At 35.2% G+C, this 16,917-nt stretch overlaps 1 protein-coding gene across 2 annotated transcripts in view; it reads left to right on the forward strand.

Annotated features, from left to right (window-relative positions):
- Pcca (propionyl-CoA carboxylase subunit alpha) overlaps positions 1–16,917 on the forward strand; it is a 372,170-nt gene that overhangs the window by 184,350 nt on the left and 170,903 nt on the right. For both annotated transcript variants that reach the window (XM_010604603.2, XM_010604604.3), the window contains exons 13-16: positions 2,284–2,427; positions 3,703–3,777; positions 8,191–8,259; positions 9,768–9,843. In XM_010604603.2, coding sequence (XP_010602905.1) covers positions 2,284–2,427; positions 3,703–3,777; positions 8,191–8,259; positions 9,768–9,843 — 364 coding nt within the window. The remainder of the gene's footprint in view (positions 1–2,283; positions 2,428–3,702; positions 3,778–8,190; positions 8,260–9,767; positions 9,844–16,917) is intronic.

The raw sequence follows: 16,917 nt of genomic DNA on the forward strand, positions 1-16,917 counted from the left end.
TTTGGTGGTACCGGGGGTTGAACTCAGGTCCTTGTGCTTGCGAGGCAGGCAGTGGAACCACTGAGCCAAATCCCTGTCCCTTGAAGATATATTTCTTTAATCTGAAAAATTTAGATATTTTAAAACTGTTTCATAGACTTTGATAATATTTATACCTGAATAGTTTTTGTAAGTATTGATACCTTTAAAAGCTAGTTAGTTTAGTCACTTTTGTTTTGAATTTCTTGAAACTCACTAATTTAGATTGTAAAGTGTTGTGATTTATTTCTGTTATATAACATTAACTTTGGAACAAAGTGGTCCATCTTTGGATCCTAGTCAAATTGGGTCTAATGTACTTGTTTTTCTATACAGGTACTTTATAGTAATGTCTTCTAAGGTAAAATAGAGCCTTGTAATCAAGTGGGATCTTTCAACTGTTATAGCAACATGCTTTTAAAACAATAGCATACACTTGTATATACATTTGTAGCTACTGTATGCTTTCATACATATTTCATCATAAAGAAGGATGGGAAAGTAATGCCATCTCTGAAAAGACAGAAATGCCAGCCCCCCATAGGAATGGTTGGATTTGTTGTTCACTCATTCATTTCTTCCATGTATATTTACTTGCTTTACACATAGTAGTTACTTTTCTGGGCACTAATCATAGACAAAATTGAATCATTCAGTTAACTTTTAAAATTGTTTTCTTACTCAGCAAGCGTGTAAAATTGCACTGTTAGAAGATACTGGACACATAGTAGGTTCACATCTTGTATAGTATGCTCAGATGTTTTCTCCCATGAAATTGGTTTGTAGCATTAATAGAGGGGCTTTATTCTTGTTCCTTTTTTATTATATTTACCATAGTCTTATTTCTCACAAAACCATAGTTTACTTTTAAAATATATAGTTTAAACTGCCTAAGATCTTTCTTTAGTGACACATTTATTTTACAAAGGATAGATGCTTATTTTAGCAATGATTTGTCATTAAAATTATGTCAAAATGTCTTAAAATGTTGTTGAAACTGTAAACAAACTCATAACACACACAGAGCTAATTATGGATGCCATCTGTTTATTTTTATCAAGGTTTTTTTTTTAAACCGTGGCATTGTCTGCTTATAATAAGCTTCAAGATTATTATAATGACTAAGTCCTGTCCTTCAATTAGTGTAGCTGAAGATGGGAAGATAATTCGTTTGTTCACTGACCTTTTCCTGTGTCCATGTGTGAAATATGACATGTCATAATAAAGAAACTGTTATGAAAATGCATTTAGAACATAATCTCCACAAGGGAAAAAATTCATATCAAAGTAACAAATGTGACCAAAATTTTATTTAATTTTAAAAACGAATTCAAGGCTTTGACCAAACAGAATGTTTGTTCTTTGTTGGTGCCATAACTGCCTTTTTTGTTTGAAGAGGGGTTGCTGGGAGTTGAACCCAGAGCATCTTATATACTAGGCAAATGCTCTACCACTGAGCTACATCCTCATCACCATAGTGGCTTTATTTTCACTCAAATTGAGGAATTTACAAATGATCAGTCATTTTATAATGGCATGTATTCCTGTTCATGTGCCTGTGTGTCTTTGCATGTTTTTGTACATTTGTATTCCATGTGTTAGTATGTGAGGCCAAGGACTCCCATGACAGCTTCAGCGAAAATAGTTATCAGCAGTTTGCTGAAAGAGCAGAGTGATTCACGCAATTGTGATTTTGCAATTGTGCATGCTAAGCACTACCCAGGCCAGTCTGGAGGGAAAGCAACCTGCAGGATCCATCTGCTCCTTTCTGCTAAGCTGCATTGATGCAAGAGTACACTAATCTGGTTGCTTGTCAGGACAAGTTAGTGAAAGCATGCAAGTGGGCGAGACTCAGGCCAGACTAGTGCTCTGGAAAATTATAAGCTGTCCTGGTAGATGCCATGTTAACAGTAACAGAATAGGTTGATAGCCACTTTGAGAATTGTAACAAAATAAATGTTTTTCTCTTGAGAATCAGTTTCAAGTTAAAATTGTTAAACGTTTTTGGACCACAAATAAATTAAAATTGGGAAACATAATACAAATTCTTCATAAATACTTTTTTTTCATAAATAGTTCTTAGGTGTTAGTTTTTCTTACCGTGATCTGTGTACTATATTATATTTATTCTTGCTGATGGTTTTAAGTATTATTAAATATTTAATGTAATTGACCTCATTTTACCCAGAAACATTTGAAATTTTTCTTGTTTGTTTCTATTTACCTTTTTCTTCACCTATTGACTGGCAGATCTTGGCCTTGCAGGTTGAGCATCCTGTCACAGAATGCATTACTGGCCTGGACCTAGTCCAAGAAATGATCCGTGTTGCTAAGGGTTATCCTCTGAGGCACAAACAAGCTGATATTCCCATCAATGGCTGGGCAGTGGAATGTCGAGTTTATGCTGAGGTAAATGAATGGTGTTGGGAGGAAGGATGGTGGTTGTGCCCAGAGTCAGGAGACCTAGTGCAGCTGAATGACAGGTAAAGATATTTGTGTCAGGTATTCGGTTATGCAATTCATGATTACACCAGAAAAAATTTTTAATTATTTTAACAGAATTAACTAATTTTAAAGAGTTGAGTTCAGTTAATTTTCATATATTTTTGGATAGGGAAATAGCTACGAATCCATCAAGAGTCAACAAAGCATTAGGTAAATATTCTTGAATCTGAATGAACCATCAGTTTTTTTTTTTTTTGGTTTGCTTTTGGCTTGTTTCCAGGGCGGCATCAGCAAGAAGTACTGTTAAAAAGAGCCTAACCTGGGTCCATCTTAGTTCCTAGTTTTTTTTCTTCTAATTTTGTCCTTCATGATTACATGAAAGTAACAACTGAAATATAGATTATAAAGCTTTTGATAAAACATGTATTCTTAATCATTTTACTCATAAAGTCTTAGTTCAATACTTTTATAACTGTATAAATTATAAACAGTGCACTCAACATCTGAAAATACTTTTCTCAAATGATTAAAACAAGAACTCAGAATAACATGGCTACTTTTATTTTATGACATACAAAATGTCTGTCAATATAAATATTAGCAGTATGTTTGATTAAAACTCTTGAAAGTAATTTTGAAATTTTTAAAAAGTAGCTTAAAAATACGTTTTGCTGTGCTTATTAATGCTCTTCTTTTTGTCATATGTTGAGTGGTGTGCCTTTCTTATGACATTGAAGTTATTTATTATTATTTGATGATCTAAGATATTTACGAATAGAATACATATCTAGAAGCACGTGCAGATTCTTTTTAGGTCTTTATTTGAAGAACCCAGATTCTCAAGTTTTACCATATGTGAGCTGTTTTGAGAAGTAAGAAAAACAAATATCTTTAGTGAGCCACATTTGTTGTTCTGAACTTGAGTATGTTTTGATGTAGAGCCTAGGTTATTTTATTTTTGCCCAAGGCATTCTAAGAAGTTTTATAAAAAGTTGGAATTTTACCAATTTCAATAAAGTATGATCAAGGTCAGGCTAAATTCTGCTTGCAGTTCTGTTTGATTTTTAAATATACTTCTAAGTTGTATAGAGGATCAGGCAGCAACAATATTCTGAAATTTGTGATTTGGTAAATACAGTATATTAAAACTAGACCTATAAATTCTTCTTCATTGTATTTAACATTACTTGTGCTGATTTATATTTCAAAGACTGTGTTTCCTTGCCTTTGAACTTTCAGGACCCCTACAAGTCTTTTGGTTTACCGTCTGTTGGGAGATTGTCTCAATACCAAGAACCTATACATCTACCTGGTGTAAGTCATTAAGTTGTAATATCAATGTAGGGATTAAAGTCTTGATTTATGCTATACTTTTATGTTCAAGTAAGTCAGCCCCAGAGGGTGTATACTAAAGGACAAGTGAAATTCATGGATAATCAGTTTTTGAGTTTAAAAAAAATTTTTTGTGTGTGGCGGGTTGGAGATTTAGCTCAGTGGCAGCATACCTGCCTTGCAAGCACAATGTCATGAGTTTGATCCCTGGTACCAAAAAAATAAAAATAAAATTTTGGGGGTACTTATAGTGTTTGAGAAAGTTAGAATTCACTACATAGGGGGAGCTCAGAAACATCTGATCACATAAATGATAACTTCCAAGGTTATCAGTCTCTTGAAAATCATCATAAAATAGATCATGGAATCCTAAGAATGGGAAGTGACTATTTTTATGTGTTTCAATTTATACTTTTTAGTAAATCTAACTTAACTTCCCTGTATAGTCAGAGATCAGGAAACTGAAGCACAAAATCAGCTTGTTAATTAAACTGGATTAAGGGGAAAAATGTGCCTCATTCTACTAAGTATTTTAAAAGTGCATATTATTTGCATGAGTTGAGAAAATGTGACCATTGTCTATTTTATTTCACAGTTGCCTATATTTAATAATTGCTCTTTAAATAATTTTTGTTGCATAAAAAGAACAAGGACATACCCTTTCTCCTAATCAAGGTAATAAGTACATGTATATATGACATTATGTTAGCTGGTGGATGACAAGGGTGGACCATCTGTGAATATGATTATTCCATTTGATTACTGGCAAGAAGATGGTGAAAGATTACAGGAAGAATTCTAAATTTGAAGATGTTATTGGATATGTGATTTATTTCACTTTTTAAATTGTTTTTGTCCATGTGCTCTCTAAAGGGACTTGACCCTTTCTGGGCTTGGAGACTCCATGCTGTGTTCAAAGCCTGAAGGCAGAAAAAAAATTGTAAAGATTTAACAGGCATTATGTGACGTTAAATAGCAGATGAGAAAACAAGCATCATAGGGACATAGCTAAACACTTTTTTAATCAAACAAAAAAGTATTAAATAAGAATTCATAATGATTACTCTAGTTGTTAGAAGTTTTCACCATGTTGTAATAGCTAACAGGATGTCAAACATTTTGCCCTCGCAAGTTTTTGCAATTTGCAATTTTCAAACGTGAGACCTGTTGAAAGTACAAGTGATAATGGACAAACTATACCCCCTACAGTCTTTGTCCCACCAAATCTTTCTTCAATTAATGCTGCAGCAGGAGTTTTATGTAATAACATTTGCAGTTGTGAGCCATCCATAGAAAGAAAAAACAATTAAAATGCCTTAAATGTTCTGCTTACTGCTGTTATTTGCTTGTGTGAATGTTGCATGTCAGCTAAATGGACCAAGGAATAGATAAAGTGATTGGGTGCAGGAGAGTGCACACTAAGCTTTGTCTATCATTATTGCTGGGAGCAATCAAATTGATGTCAGCAGGACAGTAGATGCGTTGACAGCTGTAATTATGTATCTCCATGGTGATCACTTTTGGCCTGTCATGGAGGCCCACGAGCCCCCTCCCTTGGAAGCATTTAATCAGATTGGGCTGTCACTTGTCAGGTAGACATGGCGGGCCGGGAGTTGTGCTTAGTTAGGGGAGAGGTGAATTGAGAATAAAGGGTGGGAGACGTCTGATAGTTTCCAGGGTCTGCTGTGGTACTGAAGGAGGAAATTTTAATTATGTTAGAGGTTTGTGAGCAGTGGTTTGAGAATCTCATACAGAGGTGCTTGGGTGTTTTGTGGTCATTGTTGCTTGTCCCTCCTTGCCTTATTAAAACTGGATCAGTCTGTTTAACTTGAGAAACCATTTTTGGATGTTACCTTTTTTGGTCACATGAACACACACTTCACAGTTAAGTAGTAATTTGTAGTTTTCATAAGTGTTTTTAAGATGACATCTATTGATATGGCAGACATGAAGATTTTCTTTTTGATCATCATATTTTGTAAGTTTACTGTCAAACCACAATCTTGTGTTCACAGATTTGATTGGGGTTCCATTGATTTTATTCTTAACATATTTAATGCTAATTTATATTATATTAATATTATATTATAATTTATATTTCATGGAAAAATTGGCATTGATTTGACTTTTAATTGGTTGATAGGAATAAAAATATAGCTGATTTTTTGGAAAAAAGCTGTAAGCTGTAAATTATAAATTAGGATTTTTATGCTTTGTTACAATTTCTAATTGGAAATGTTGATTTGCTTACTTGTGTTAATTCTATATAATACATTTTTATTTTACCATGCATATTTTTAAGTTAAAATGATAGGTACACTTTCTATGATTACAATTTTAGTATCAAAGACACAGCTATATCTAGGAGCCCTTAATAACTTAACTTTCAGGATAGTAATGTTGAAGGCAATTAACATTTTAAGTTATGAACACAAAGAAATGTCATAAATATTCTTGTTTTGTTTTGTTTTAGTACCGGGAATCAAACTCAGGACCTTGCACTTGTGAGGCAGGCAGCAAAACCACTGAGCTAAATCCCTGACCCAAGATGTTATAAATATTCTTTATTGTCTATGTTACTTTACCTGTGGGTTGAACTTCGAAGTTTCTTTCCAGCTTTGTAGCAGTTTATGTAGCAAATGATGTATTTAAGATCAGTATCTCAACTTTAATCACAGCTTTAGCAAATATTCTTTGGTTTTAAAGGTGACATGGTAGTAAAATTAGCACTTCAACTTGTTGGTTCTAAAATTTAGAAAATGAAAATGCACAGGTATCTTTTCTATTATGTTAACTAATTGCCATTTGCTATTTTGAGGCCATTTAACTGTAGTGAGAAGGTGGATTGTGATTTTATTGCCTTCAAAGTTGCCCTATTCTTTTCAAGTTTTTATCAACAGTGAATTTTATATAACTTAGTTATGTCTCAAAGTATGTTTTAAGAAAATAGAAGGCCAACTGTATTTTGTAACTATGCTGACTGGTCTTCATTTAAGTTAGTATTTTCATATATGAATGTGAATACAAATATCCATATTTTTGCATTTGCAGATACAGAAATAAAAGCCCTCTGGGTATGTTATAATGCTATGTTTTAAAACCTCACAAAGAGAATGATAGTGTGTGATTTTTTAAAAAAGAGAATGAGATTATGGCTTCTCTTTTGATGTCGCTGTGTAATAAAGCCATCATCATACCCTCATGTGGGTATGGTAGACAAGAGGTTCTACGTGTGGTCCCTTGATAATTGCCTAAATTAAAATATTAAAGGCCTAACAGCCGCTGTGTTGACCTTTTTCTGCCTTGCCACAGACAGATGAGCTGCTGTTTATTAGGAAGGCTTCTTCCCACAGGTGATGGGCTACACACATTTCAGCTCCTCTCTTCCTACCCCTTTACAATGTTGGGCATCAAAGTCCTGCTGTTCTAGCAGCTTCAATTGAATTCCTTTGTCCTTAAGACCCCTGGGATATGCCTGACACTCTTAAGTATTTTGATTAGCTTTTAAATATTTCAAGTTCCCAAATTTAGTCACAGTAATTAATAAATATTCTGTCCTCGGCAAACTGCTCATTTAAAAAGTTTTACATGGCTAACCTCCGTGCCTCACTGCTGATATCAAGCTGGGCGATGAAAATAAGAATCAGTGATAGGCTGACTTGTTGGTTGGTTAACAGCAATCAGGCTCTTCAAAAGATATTTTGAACTTGTGCTGATTCCACCCACCCCATAAAAATCACCAAATCAGAACTCTAATTGGGGCTGAGTCCTTACAAAGCAAAGCCATGAGAAAAGCTGTGTAAACATTAATGCCTCAGGGAACTAATAGAAACAGAAAAATAGTGTTTTACAGTTGAGAGGGTGAGGCAAAAAAGGAAAGTGTAGCAGACACGAAAGGCCAGGCATGGTGCCTATGTGCTGAGCGGTGGGCTTAGCCAGAACCTGCCTGGCATTCTCAGAGGTCCATTGGGAAGTCATTTCCAGAGGGGCATCATCCCAGCTACTTGTTGGTGGGAAGACCCCCATGTACTCTGACCTAACAATACACAGAGATTTTGTTGTTGCCCTTTCCCCCTTCCCTCCCTTTCTTCCTTCCTTCCTTTCCCCTTTTTTTCTACCTTCCCTTTCCACTTTCCTTCCCTTTTCTGTTCCCTCTTCTTATTCTTACTTCTTTGTTTAATGTGAGAACAACAAAAAATGTTATAGTGTGTATTAACAGATCAAACTTAACTGATGTATTTTTAGATTGTTTTTCTGTTTCCCAGAAGTCTTGAATGTTATTTGAGTGTGAAACTCTATCCGTTTACTCCATGGAAATTAAACTTATGGTTAAAAATGTATATCTTCCCATTATGAAGTTACTTTTATTTATTTATTTTTCATTCTTTCTCCCAGGTCCGTGTTGACAGTGGCATCCAGCCAGGAAGTGACATAAGCATTTATTATGATCCTATGATTTCCAAAGTTAGTTTTGGTTCTTAATGGTTTCTATCAGTTTTCTTCTGAACAAATAATACACATATTTGAGCCTTTCTCTGAATCATGTATTATTATTATTAAATAATTATGCAGATAGAAAAGTGAAAGCAGAGATTTTTTTCTTGAGAAACTTCAATTTCACATTATTTCTACACACACACACACACACACACACACACCCTGACCTAGCCAATAATAGTTTTGATCTTCTCAATTTACAAATTACTAATTACAAGTTTACAAATTGCTAATTAAGTGGATTAGACATGACTTAGTATTTTTTTTCTGAGGTGCTGTGTTTAAACCCGGGGCTTTGTATATGTTAGGCAAGTACTTTACCAGTGAGCTATACCCCTAGTCCAATTAAGTTTCATATAAAAGTATAAAATGTGATTTTCCCACTTCTCTTTTCCAAGTTTAATTTTCCAGATGAAATAAATAGCTCTATTGAGAATTTTCAGTCTTTAAAATCTTAAGCCTGTAAGATATTGTGGTGGTTTAAAACTATGGATTTCATTTGAAAATCCTTTGTTCACTGAAATGTTAGATCTATATTGAGGAATGATTTCTTCATTAAACTCTATATCTCACCATGGTTTTTTCCCCCAGGTATAATTTTTAATGTAGTTGTGGTTACAGTAAATAAATTATTTTTATTTTTTCACACTAATATGGTTAAACTAAACCTTAAGTCTTTCTGCTTGCTAGAAAAACACTGTTTATTTTCTTTTTTTTTCTTAACACTTTAAAGGCAACATATATACAGTATAAAGTGATTAAGTGCCATGATTCCACTTTTATATGAACATATTTCTGTTCACAAAAATAGAGTGTAAATTAATTTTCAAACTGATTTGATATTAAAGAGATTATAAAATTTGCTAAAAGAATTACAATCTCTAGATGGACTAGCAACAGAAAAATTGTAAATGAATAGTTAAGCTCTTATTTGCTAATCTATATGAGATACATATAAATAGGCACAACATTATATACAACAATGAGACCTTTTTGTTTTTCTGATACTAATACCCTTTACTTCTGTGGTGTATTATGTCTAAAACTTGTTCTTAAAATAGCCTTTTATTCTGTTCACTTTCATATTTAAATGTTTATCTACTTTTTAGTCAGTTATGAAAATGGTAGCTTGGAAACCACACAGGAATAGGGAAATAGTCTTTCCTAATCCCATCACTCTCCCAGATGTTTATATCATATCCCCAAACTTTCTGATATATCTCCTTAAAACTGTGCTTGTTTTTGGTGCAATTTTATTTTTTTCAGGTAGCTCTTTACTATGATAATGAAATGGAAGAGAAAAGTCTGAAATAGCTTGATTTTTAATATTCATTTACCCAAAAACATCACAATTGACATATTGTTATATTAAAAACCAAATCACTGTAAAACTTCAAAATCTGTTGTGAAGTATTTAATTTTTACTGTATTGAATCATGTAACTCATAGCTAAAATATTTTTTGTTTGCTTTTAGTTAATCACATATGGCTCTGATAGAACTGAAGCACTGAAGAGAATGGAAGCTGCCCTGGATAATTATGTTATCCGAGGTAAACTCCAGACATTTGTAGTCCTGTTATCATATATAGTATCCAGTTCTAGAAAAAATTTTTAAATTTTATTACTTAGAGAACTGTGTGAAATAGGTGCTTACTATGTATTTAAATAGAAATCAGAAAAGCTTAAACTGATGTACTAAGTATAGGTGCTTCATTTTCTTTAGCAGTCTTGTACTTCACCTATACATTTTGAGCTATTTAATTAAACTTATGATGTATAATCTTTGCTAAATGAGAATGTAGTATTTTGTAGTTAAGTATTATACATAAAATGAGAGACTTTAGAATAAAGAACCATTGGCTAATGCATTTTGATAACAATTTTGCTATATTTTTTGCCTATGGGGCTTTTTGTTTGAAGTAGGAAAGTTGTGTATAGGTATATAAAGCATAGTAATGTACACTGACTAAATGTGGGAATAGAGAGAACAGCTGTTTGCTTCTGGGTAGAGCAAGCCATAGGCTGTTTTATAGAAAATGCAATCTTGTTTCTTCACGTACATATCTGACAGTTCTAATGCTTAACAAAATGTGATCCCACAGGCTTTAGAGTATATAGTGATAAGTGAAATAGGAGCAGCTATCACATTTAAATAATTAAAGGAAAATTGTATGTGCCCCCTTTCAGGAGTAGATCATTCTAAATTGTATTAGCAACTTTGCAGGAGTTATACAAAGATTACTTTTTCTCAACATAAATTATCAACAACATCGGGGCAGTGGGCTTTAACATCCATCACATTTAAAGTGTAAAATATAAGTTCAGTGAATGAATAAGAACATTCTGTAGAAAAAGCTGGCTGCTGTATGGTTTTGCTCTTCTCTCATGTTACATTGACTATCTGACTATTGTGGTGGGGCTGGGTACTAGGTTTGGAAGCTGCAATGTAGCATGGTGAAGGGCTATGATGAACACCATCTCCCTGAAGACCTTTCCAACTTCAAAAGGTCTCCCTTTGAGTTTGACCCTGAGGCTTGTCCAGTGATCTGAGATTTGTTGGGTTAGAGGGGTGAGGGGGGCTGTGTTCTCAGGGCACATCCCACCTTGAGACAGGAAGACCTGCTTAGTAGTGGAACATGGCAGACCCTGGCTTTGCCTCTGAGTGCCTTTATGCGGTGAGCAGTTTGTACAACTGTACACAGCATCTCAGGAGCATTTAGTGGCTCGCTGTTTTGCACATCCACCTTTTCCTGTTCATTTTTATCTGATGATAGTTAAATTATGTGGTGCATACTTTCCCCCATCTTTTCTTTTCCTTATTAGATTAGTAGAAATTTCTAAGTGAGCCTGGATATATTTTAAACAATGTAGGTAACATTCATATCCAAAACAACTAAAAATGTACAAAGTCCCCTTTAGATTCTTTCTAGGGCATTCTCTAGTTCCTTTGTAGCTGTAAGTATGGAGTATTTCTTGGCTTTATAACTTTACTCTGTTTTACTATTTTAACTGAAAAATACATTTTTTGTCCATTGATTTGGCTTTGAAAGGATGCACTGTTTTTGCAGAAACAATATTACTCCCCATAATGATAGTAATGCATGTTTGGAACACTTGTGTAATTTGCGTGTGTGTGTAACCGTGTATACATAGACATAAATAACTAAGTTGTTTTAGATGCCTATTACAGGAAGACTTTAATGTATTATAAGAGTGTCATATGGGGGTTTCCCTCCTTTTTTCTTTGAATTTTTAAATTGTGGTTGTTGAATTATTAAATCTTGGTTAATTTAGGTTTTACTGCAGTAAATATTAATGATAAAATTATGAATTCAGGAGAATGTGTGTAAGAATATTTTGTCAAACCACATCTCCATTAAACTTTTATGTAATACAACATAGTGGCATGGAATTTGGCAGTTTATCAGACCATTAGAGGAGGATTGATCCCAGATTTCAGTTGGCTTCTGAAAGGAATATTCTTTTGTATTTACAGAATACACTGTGATACTGTATTTTATACTTAACATATTTTCCATCAATTTACTTATATTATTTACTACACATTAGATTCAACAGTTGCATTTTTAAAAAATTGACTTAAATACCAAGAAGGATGCCTTTGTCTTAATTTTATATGTATCACATTTTAAAATGTATTTCATTGAACAGATAGACTTATCCAGGCTTACTTTGAAATTTCTGCCTTTGAGCTATTGTAAGGTAATAGAAAGAACCAGACAGACCTGAGCCCACATCTTGTCCTGATGCCACTTAGTTCCCTTGTGATTTTTGTCCTATTACTTTGTCTCTGTGAGTCTCATATTCCATCTTTTAAAATGGAGGGGTCCAATATCTTTAGTCTCCATTTTTCTCTTTCTCTAATCACATGAAAGCACATATTTAAAAATCCTATATCAGAAATCAGTATCAATCAATTGGTGCTGTGAAATGTTTTAAATCATAAATACTATTAAAGGCCATCTTATGTCATTCCCAATGCTGGGGTTATGTGCTCTCACTGCCTCCTGTCCCCCACTTCTCCAAAGCATTCACTGCCCTGGAAAGTAAAGTATTGATTGTGTAATTCATGGCTAAATGTTGGGTTATTTCATAAGAATATTAGGAGGATGAGGGCACTGATGGTGCTTATCTTGCTTAAGTGCATGTTAGTGCTGCTTAATGGTGTCTGGCACATGGTAGGTGATGTATATCTCCATATACGTGGGAGTAGAGAGAATGCTTATTTATTATAAGTAAATATTTTTTGCATGAATGAGTGTGCTATCCCTGATTGCAAGTAATTTCTCCTGGGTGTAAGAAAACACATTAACAGGTAAGTACACTAACTTCAAGAGTGGGAATTTAAGGAGGGGTTGATATATCTTTCTTTTCTCACATTTCCCTTTGATCCTTTGAAAGTAACATGAGGACTGCGTTAGGATTCATAGTGACTCTATTCAGAGTACCTCACTTTGTGCTGCTGTCAGATGATATACCAGAGTGGCAGCATTTTTCAAAAGACTGGTGGCTTACCGCTGAGTAGGTGAAATAATGGGGATGGGCACATTCAGGCATCTTTGGAGTGTGCTTTGCTGTAGTTGGGAAATGGTCTGGCAATGTAGGTTCAAATAAAGTACCTATATTTTCACCCAGCTGCTCAACATTCAGGAATCTTTCCTGTAGAGTTGAAAGACTGAATGGTGAGGTGATGATCAGGAGGACGTTTGCAGCAGCATTGTTTGCAGTAGCCCAAATACCAAGTAGACTCAGTGTGCACCAAGTGGACTCATATTTGAATAAATGACAGTGCATTTTTATTATAAAGTATTGTGCAGCTGTGACTTGGATGGGCAGGTTTACGTAGAAGAGCAGTTTTCAGGGTAATGTTTAGTGTATTTTCATACTAGTTAAACTGCCTGCCATTCCAAAGCATTTCTCATTATGTTGGGATGAGCACAATGAAAGGTAGGAATGTGTACATGTCATTTTTCTTTCTTTTAGAGATATTATGTTGTCTTGGCTGAGCTTGAATTCCTGGGCTGAAGTGACCCTCTGCTTCAGCCTCCCAAGAAGATGGGGTACAGGAGAGTACCATCATGTCTAACCCCGAATTTTGTGTTTAGCTCACGATGTTTATCAAGAAGAGCTTTTCTTAATATATTTTCCATAGCCATTTTTATTTCAGGTATTTTTAAACCCACAGAAAAGTTGAATAAATACTCTGGTACACATTTCTGTGCTTTTTACGTGGATTAGCCAATTGTTAAACTCCTTTACATGTGCTTTGTTTCTCTACTTTACCTTTTCGTTGCCACTTCTATAACCTTACTCTTTCTCTTTTCCTTTCATTCTCTCCTGTTTATTTTTTCCTAAGCCCTTTGAAGAAAGTTGCAAACATTATGACATCACTCCTAAATATTTCACCATATATCTTAAGGTTAAGAGTATGTTCCCACAAAACCATGATACCATTATCACACCAAAGACAATTCGCTGTCTGATAATATCACCTATGGTATGTTTATGTACTAGTCCTCTAGTTGCTATTTTTATCTGTTTTTTTTAACCCTATCCGTGGTCCAAAGATTATGCAATACTTTTGGTTACTTATTTTCTTTTGTATATTATTTCACCTCCATTTTAGGAGAGTCTGGTAGCTAACTTGTAGAATAAATGCCCATGTACTAAATTGAAGGTGTGGTTGTTGTCTAGCGAAGTGATGTTGGAATTGAGCAGAAAGGAAGGAGGTTGCTTGGAATGCAGTGGTCTTTGAGCTGATGATTTTGAATGTGGTGCAGCTGAAGAGTAGATTTTAGGATATTACCAGAGTGAGGGTAATTACATGTGCCATCCGCATGAACAGTGCAAGTTAGGGTTGGAAGGGTTGTGAATCAAGTAATGTAAATGCTGTGGGGAATATTGGATTGTGGCAAGGATATTGGCAGATGACCAGGCATTGGAGATGTCTTTATAGGCAGATAAAGTACGCCTCAGGTTTAGTAGAAGTCTCTCCATGGACTGGAAGAAACAATGTTCCAGAAATGGCAGCTGATCACAGGAGGTATGTGAGGGTTGGAGAAGTGATTGTTTTTGGGTGAGGCAAGGTCGATGGAAAGTAAAGATATTGGATGATGGCAATTGTTACTGCTTATGGAGCAGCAGTCTCAGAAGATAGTCTGGGATGGCTTGGAAAATAGGACAGGAGTATTTAGGAGCAGCAGGATATTTAGTCAGTTGAAGAAGTATATACTTGTAGGGATACAGAGTAAGTCCATGAAGTATCTTGTAGAAAAATAGTCTCAGCGACCTTTGGAGGGGGGTGCCTCTGTACACTGAATCTCAGCAATGGGATTGTATTTACTTCTCTTTGGTCCTCCTGTACCATGGCGCTGCCGCTGATCTATGGTCTGGTGCAGTAGCTTCCTAAATGGGCTTTTTACCTGTATCAGTCCATACTTCAGTATAGACAGAATAAGTTTTTTTAAATACTAAGGTAATTAATTATCATGAATGGAAAACACATTTTCAACACTGACACTGAATGTGTGGAGACTTTCACCCCATTAAAGAAGTTCAGTTCTCTGCAGACACCAGCTGGGTGTTCCAGCCATTCAATTTGGTTCTGACACTGTCTACCTGCAGCCGGTGTCAGAACCTGTAGGTTAATGGCTCAATCCTGTGAGACGGTCCCCTCTTTCTATGCCAGTCCAGTGTCCCAGATTGCCACCTGCACTTCTCACTGACCATTTATGGATTTGGAGTTCCCACAGACCCTTTCTCAGGTTTACTAATTTGCAATGCAGATTGATCATGATGCTCAAAAAGTTTTGAATTTTGGAACATTTTGATTTTGGATTTTTGGATTAGAGAGATCTTAAACTGGTAAAGTCTATGCAGGTATTCCCAAATCTGAAAAAAAGCCATATCTGTAACACTCCTTTCAAGAATTTATATAAGGCAAACTCCCTGCAGTGGCTTAGAGAACTCAGGAACACTTTGTTTACTCTTACGGTTTATTATAAAGGGTACAGCTTGGTAACCACCAGATGGAAGAGATACAAGCCAAGGTATGGGAAGAGGTGCAGAGCATCTATGCTCTCTAAGGTCCCATCACTGTTTTACCACCTCTTTGTATTCATCAGCATGGAATCTCGCCAGTTCTTTGGTGTAGGGTTTTTAATGGAGGCTTCATTGGATAGGGTGATTGGATAAGTCCCTGGCACCTGGTAATCTATGTAGTTCCTAGCCCTAGGTTGCAGTGGGTGGGGTAGGAATGGTGGGTGGTTTCAGCCCCTCATTCCATGGTTGTTTCCTCTGGCAACCAGCCCCTGTCCTCTGAGTCACTTGCAAGCATAAGCTCAGGTATGATTGACAAAAGCTTACCTCTCACAGATGATGCTTCTTTCACTCCTTTCATTCAAGAAACTCCAAGGGTGTTATGAGCCCAGTACCAGGAATTTGGGACAGAGACCACTTATCACATATGTCTTAATGAGACAAACACCAATTACCACACTCACTCCCCTGCCTCAAGCCCTTTAAGCCCTTCCCATTGACTCACATGACCTACAAAAGCCCAGCATGGCTGCTATAGTCTCACACCACTGTCTTTCATATACATCTCATGCCATAGCTGGCATTTTTTTTTTTTTACTTATAAAAGAGACTTTTAGACAAATATGATTAGAAATAAAAAGATGTTTCATAATTGAAGCAACTGATATAACAATTATAAACACTTATATATACATATATAGGAGAGTAGTTTTGCATAAAGCAAAAGATGACACAATTGAGGAGAATAGGAAAGATTTCTATTATAGTTAGAGATTTCAATTGTAGCCAGAAATTTCATTTTTCAACTCTGAATAATTAACAGAATAAGAATGAAAATTAGTAAGGATATGAAAGTCTTGATTCCATTTTTTCCTTCTATTTTCACTTTTTTTTTTTTTTTTGAGGTAGGGTCTCACTATGTAGTTGAGACTGATCTGGAACTGGGCTGGTCTCGAACTCACAGCGATCCCCCTGCCTCAGCCTTGAGTGCTGGGATTACAGGCATGTGCCACCATGCCCAGCTCTATTTTCGCTTTTTTTTAAAAATTGAGTTTATTGATACATTTTCAGGTCTATTTTCACTTTTTATTTTTTGTCCCTTCCTTTCTCCTTCCCTCTTCCCTTGGTCCCCTTCCCATTTGAACATTCCCCCCCATGTCCCAATATCTGTTGTACATTTTAGTCCTTATTTCCACTTTCTGTTTCTTACACCATATAAACAATTCAGTATTTACACGTGTTTCTGATTTATTTCACTTAAGAGTATAGCTACAAAAGTCTGAAGCTCACCCTTCTTTATGGCAGAGTAGTACTCCATTGTATATTTTTTAAAAACACATCTTCTTTATCCGTTTGTCAGTTGATGGGTATTTGGGCTGTTTCCAAGATTTAATTAGAAAGTATGCCAGTATTAACATGGGTGTACATATATTGCTGTGGTATGATGCTTTTAATTCTTTTGGGAAGAGATCAAGAAGGGGCATAGCTGGGTCAAATAGAACCTCTAGTTTTAGCTTTTTCTTTTTTTTTTTTTTTTTTTTTTGTTCCAGGGGTTTAAATCTGGT

The sequence above is a fragment of the Fukomys damarensis genome, unplaced genomic scaffold (genome assembly GCF_012274545.1).
Source record: "Fukomys damarensis isolate Sample0158 unplaced genomic scaffold, DMR_v1.0_HiC HiC_scaffold_6, whole genome shotgun sequence".
NCBI classification, from domain to species: domain Eukaryota; kingdom Metazoa; phylum Chordata; class Mammalia; order Rodentia; family Bathyergidae; genus Fukomys; species Fukomys damarensis.